The sequence below is a fragment of the Nematolebias whitei genome, chromosome 11, assembly GCF_014905685.2.
Source record: "Nematolebias whitei isolate Nwh7 chromosome 11, NemWhi1, whole genome shotgun sequence".
In the NCBI taxonomy this organism is placed as follows: domain Eukaryota; kingdom Metazoa; phylum Chordata; class Actinopteri; order Cyprinodontiformes; family Rivulidae; genus Nematolebias; species Nematolebias whitei.
The window spans coordinates 30867685-30873684 of record NC_056508.1 but is presented as its reverse complement, the minus strand read 5'-3'; the positions used below and the strand labels follow the sequence as shown (position 1 = coordinate 30873684).

The 6000-nt window shown below is 39.1% G+C and overlaps 1 protein-coding gene across 2 annotated transcripts in view; it reads right to left on the bottom strand.

Moving 5' to 3' along the window:
* The window catches only part of lmbr1l (limb development membrane protein 1-like), a 19948-nt gene extending 14936 nt beyond the window's left edge, over positions 1-5012 (bottom strand). For both annotated transcript variants that reach the window (XM_037684164.1, XM_037684163.1), the window contains exon 1: positions 4837-5012. In XM_037684164.1, the coding sequence (XP_037540092.1) occupies positions 4837-4899 (63 nt within the window). In that variant the 5' untranslated portion in view covers positions 4900-5012. The remainder of the gene's footprint in view (positions 1-4836) is intronic.
* Positions 5013-6000: the final 988 nt, after the last annotated feature.

The window sequence follows — 6000 nt, the reverse complement described above, 5'->3', positions numbered from 1 at the left end:
CCCTATATGAATCTCTTTCTATCTATCTGTATACATATATATATATATATATATATATATATATATATATATATATAGGGAGCGCTGGCCTTACAGCCCACACAACAGACCAGCCCACCAGGAGATCTCCAGACCCTCCCGCAGCCACACCAGGCCTGATTTTAAATCTCTCGTGAAAAATTCCTTCATTTCTCACAATTTCAGTCATGGTGTCAACGGAGAAGGAGGAAGAGATTGCTTGCTTCATGGCAGAAAAACAAAAAGAAAAGGCCATTAAACCAGATCAGGGATGAAGAAGGGAAATTTAATAAATTAGTGTCACATACAAAACAGTCCATCGCCGGGCAGTTTATTGTGCGACACCGTGCACGCGGTCGTAAAAATTAATCCTTGCGCGAACATGGGCATCCACATCGAGTCTAATCCGGTACGCGCGGACCTCCGCGGACTGAAGTACACCAGAGTATGTGGGAGCTCCAGGGCCTGTTTTGTGTGGGATTTCTCCTTCTGCCTGGCTCCTGAGTTAGTGGGGACACCGTCTGCTCTGTGATACAGAGTCATGATGACTCCTAACTTGTGCTCTGGGGGTGATGGGAGTCAAACCACAAACACTGGTCTGTGTGGGTGGGTTTGCAGTACACATCAGTTTGTAAATGTCCTCCATCAAAAACTGAGACCTCACAGTCGAAGAAAGAAAACCTGCCATCTTTTACATCTTCTCGTGTGAACTTTTTATATTTATGGGTTGCAAGCTCAATCATCCAGGTAGACATCAACAACTGATTGAGCTGATTGAGCTTACAACCCTTTTTCTGAACCACTTTGGCCTTGATTGTCCCCAGGTTATTTCTGTGAGTAGCAAGTTGGCCATCTGGCCTAAAACATTTGATTGTTGTACATGATGATTGATTGTTTTGGATGGGTGTGTTTTGTACGTGTTAAAAGACTACTTTTGAGATTCCAACAGGAGGTTGACTTGAAACACAGCAGTGAAAGCTACCTATGGGACTGATCTGGTTGGCAGGCCAGAGACTGAGGAAGTCCTCTGGATGGGGGACGAAAAATTTCTCACTTCAAGAAACTAGTCCAGATGACACAATTTAACCTTTTTTTTTTGTTTATATATTTATCCATATAGTTGATGTGATCAGTAAAATGTTGGACTTTCTGAAATTTAATTTTAACCCAGGTGTCATCAACATACCTGAACCAATGATTCATTGGTGTCTAATTTTAACCCAGGTGTCATCAACATATCTGAACCAATGACTCGGTGTCCCTGAAAGACGTCAAGGCTCTCTTTTCTGCCTCCTCCATGTACAGGTTGGCAACAATAGAAAAAAACTGGGGACCCCATAGCACACCCATGTTTCTGCCTATAATATTGCCCTTCATATGTGAATATGTGTTTCAAAATGCCTTCCTGCCAATGCTGCAGCAGTGTTGAAGTTTATGATTCACACGCTGGCCATATATTTAGCATTATACATAAGCTTGTCAATCATAGACGTGGTCTAATGCCATTAGACACTGGGGCAGCTGACCAGCCTTAGCTGGACACTTGAGGCTCACCGGCAGCTAATAACATTAGATCTTAAGGTGAAAGGGTCAAGAACAAGCAAGAGCATTATAATACATGAAGGTTCCTCACTTGTTGCTTTTGTAAAGTTGATGAAATTAACTCAAAAGCAAGAATCAATCAACCTTTATTTAGACAGGTAAATCCCATTGAGCCTCGAGGACTCATTTACAAGAGAGACCTGATTTCAACAAAGAAGCTTTTCACAGCCATTTTGTATTTAGACATTGTGATCCTTGCCATCAATCTTTTGCAAAAGCAAACAACAAAAGCCACCAAAGTTCACAAAATACAAATCTGGAGAAACTCCAGATTTGTGGTTTCCAAACCACATTAACATTTTAACGTGTCTAAGCTTATTTTGCCTTTGGTGTTTTTATTGTGGGAAGCTGTTAATTTATTTCTCTGCAAAGATTTTCACGTGTTCAAGCACGAAGAACCAAACTAATCACATTAATATCTAATGCAAAATGTGTGCAATCTGAACTATAGAATGGAGAACCTAAATCTAAGAAGGCTGTCAGATTTTCAGTTTGTTAGATTCAAAGTTTCTTTTGTGGCTATGGTTATGCATGCATGTCTGCTCTGAAAAAGTAATTGGGTTTCACTTGTTTCATAGATCTGTCCTGTAATGAGTTCTCACACTAAAGCAGGTGTGGTAACACTAACAATTTTTCCAGAGGGCCATTTGACATGGCTAAAGGATCGAAGTGCCACACCACCAAAACAGAAATACACTAGAATGACCAATCACAATTTAGTCTATCCTAGTGAGGAAATAATTTGTGCCACCATTTCGGTAGTGCCATTTGTGGCTCTTTTCCATTGGCTCAACTCGACTCTACTCGGGTGAAACTCGACACGAGTTCAGAGTTTTTCCATTGGGTGGTCTCACCCACTCACTTTCGGCTCGCTTCTTGGGACCTACTCAAATAAGTTCCATGCGAAGCAAGTCAAGCTGAAAATTGGATGCCAGCACAGCGTTGGCCATAATAAAACAGTGTCAATCATGAGTGCCTCCATAATAAGACACCAAACATTTTTAAAACCTCACAACCACAGTATTTGTTTTATTAAAATATATATCCATTAAATGCCAACCTGTAAACCAACACTAAGGTACTATGAGAAGGTGCAGATGTTTCAGCGCTTGTTGGCTGACGACAGAAGTCTGAGGAAGTGAGACCAGATGGTCTCTTTACAGGCATTAACCAGAGGAGGGACGGTGGCTTTGACTCAGCTACGGCATTTGGTGGAAACCGTGGCAGTGAACAGAGTGTTTTATGACTTTATTTCACTTGTTTACCCGTTTGTGGTAAGTTTCAGGCAGTCGTGTTACGATGACCCGCTCACATCAAGACAATAGTTATATGAAAAACTACCTAAACCGAACAGAGTCAGGTGAAATTAGGGCGAAGTCGTGCTGAGACTGGACAATGGAAAAACGACTTTGGCGTCCTTATTTAATGCCAGCATCACAGCAAACCATGAATTTCAATGGGCCACACACTGAATTATAAAATGGGCACACCATAAACACCTTGATCACATATAACGTAGGATCATCTACAAAGATGCTCAGTCAACAATAGACTTGCTCTGTTCTGCTTGAATAGTGACATTTTGGTGATGCAGGAAGAGGGCCACCTGCATCATCAAGGACCCCATTCACCCAGCACACACTTTTTGCCCCGCTCCCCTCAGGCAGAAGGTTGAGGAGCATTAAGTGCAGAACCTCTAGGCTGAGGAACAGCTTCTACCCTGAAGCTGTTAGACTCATGAATCCCTAGTCAGGATTATCGCTGTGAAAACTAAAGTGAGAAAATCACTGCGAAAAAGTCACTGTAAAGCCACTTGGTTGTCGATATGTGCTGCTGATTATCCATAATGCTGATCTCATGCTGCTGATTTTCTTCATGTTGCTGTGTTCATTCGTCCTCGTCTGCTCACACAGGCTCATGTTCGTGCTGCTCTTGTTGGGCACATTGTTTTGTATTATTCATGCTTTGTGTATTCTTAGTTTAGAGTATTTCTTAGTTCATGTCTTGGATCTTATTACTGTTTTTCTTTACAATTTGTATTTTTGTTGGATGTGACTGGGACCCTGTGTATATAGTTTCGTTCCACCTCATGTACCACGTGATGTGAATGACAATAAACAACCTTGAATCCTTGAATTTAGCTTATATATTTTGTTTATAGATTGCTTCATAAAATGATTTTTTTTTTCCAAGCAGATATGTTAGAAAACTCCTCCAGGGTGTTTCTGATTTATTTATTTGTTTGGTTTAAAATAAATAAAAACCCACAGTTGGCACGCTTGGTAGAAACAACACATCACCATTCTCTTCCAACTGTGAAACAGCCCTTAGGACATCTAACAAAGTTAAAGTCAGGTCCTCTGGACAGATCCTTCTTGTTGAAACGTTTAGTCTTTTATCCAAAAGACTTGGTCAGTCTGAGGAGCTGCAATAAACTCAGTTTTATAAATAGGTAGGTCAACTGATTTAGACAATATTGCTTGGCTTTAAAAAAAAAAGTGTCAAGATTTAGTTATATTTTTCTCCTCATCCTTGAAACATCCTTTTTCAGTCTTTAATACGCATAGCAAACAAGTTTTGACAAACTAGTAGAGAACAGACTGGGCTCTTTTCCATTCCCTTGTGATTCCTAACTAAAATCCAAGCTTTGTTTCATGTGTTTCAGGTTATTTAGTTTTTGTCTGAGACATCAAACCCTGCAATTAAGTTGACATAAACGGTTCTAATTTAAGAGCAAACCAGAAGAAACTGCAAGCTGCCAAAAATGGTTCATTATGCAAATTGGCATTAACCTTTCAGAAAACAAAGTCCTCCATCAGCAAAAATGAGATCACATGAAGGAGCTGCCTGTGAGACCTGGATGTTTGGGGTTAAAGATCAGTGTTTTTGGGCCTTGTTGTAACTCAGTAGGTCAGATTCTGCAGAGTTTGAAGTTCAACACTGCGTGTTTTAAAACCAGGCACGTAGAGAATATAATATAAAAACATCGTTTACAACTTTGTGACGACAGAAAATTTAAATTCCCTGACATCCAGCATCTGTGTCCACTGAAGCAAACTCAGAAGAAAACAGACGGTAATTAAACGTACTGTTACGTTTTTCAAGGTTGAAATGTGAAACTTTACCGGGTTAAAAAGCTGTGGAAGAAGCAACTTGTTAGCATAACAAGCTGCATTGTGTGTGACGACCCCTCTTTTAACCGCCAGCGTTACTTACTATCGTCTCCCGGACGCGGTTGTGGAAAAGTTGCTCCCTTGCCGACACGTCGTCCGTTTCCATTATCGAAAACCATTACCAGTAACATCAGCCTTAAAAGCGCTGCGAGAGAGTGGGAACTGGGGAGTAGGTTTGATTAAAAATTTAGAACACGGCACATCTTCTGGGAACTACCGCTGCTGTCGCGGCGGATGAGTTTTAAACAGCTAACCTGCTGCTGCCTCACTGATAAAAAAAAGACAGGCAGGTTGCCAGATAAGACAGGACGTAATATCGTACTGCCGCTTTAAAATTATCATACAGTATTCTGACACAAACTGAAGAGGTTGTGCGCTTGGCGAGCGCACGGTCTGGCTGATCGAATCAGATCATATGTCGGTGCTCAGGTAAATAAAAACAATTTTTGATTTTGGTGACCGAAAATGCCTTTTAAACATATTATATAACGACGTATTAAACCTTAAAAACTAAAATGTTCGTGCATGTACAATAACTATTGTATATTTGGCAACATTAAAGCCAATGGAAAGGGGAGGGGTTTTCAATGGGCAGGGCTTAACAAGAGGAGGGAACAAGAGTTCTTGAGATAGCTGTCAATCATTATTTTTAAAAAAAGGTCTTTTTTAGATACTGTATCCCTTATAATGGGATACAGTAAATGCATTAATAAATATTAATATTTAAACTAATAATAAATAAATAATAGTAAATAAATAAAATAAATTAATTACACGTGAAGGTTTTTTTCTAATAGACTGGTCAAATATGTTTAAAATTTAGTTTAAATTTGACCACTTTAGACCCACTACTATAAGGAGAAAAATATTATTTTTGCCTACCAATATATATTTTAGTTTTGGCACTTGTGTAATGAGTCACTACTGAAGATATTTGATGTTCTGTTAAATAATCAACAGATAACGGTCATAGTGTACATTTAAGTAAAATTTGTCAGCAAGACGTGCTTTAAAATAATATTTTACACTTTTTATTTGCTTTTTTGTAAAGAACTATAGCTTAGCAACTTTTTGAGCTTTTCTATCTTTTTTTTTGTTTGTGTGACTGTTTTAATTTATTGGTTTATATAAGTCACTGTAATAAATAAAGTTGAGATAATCTATACAGCGTTATTTAATTTTTGTTCAAAATAAAAGCCATGCAGAC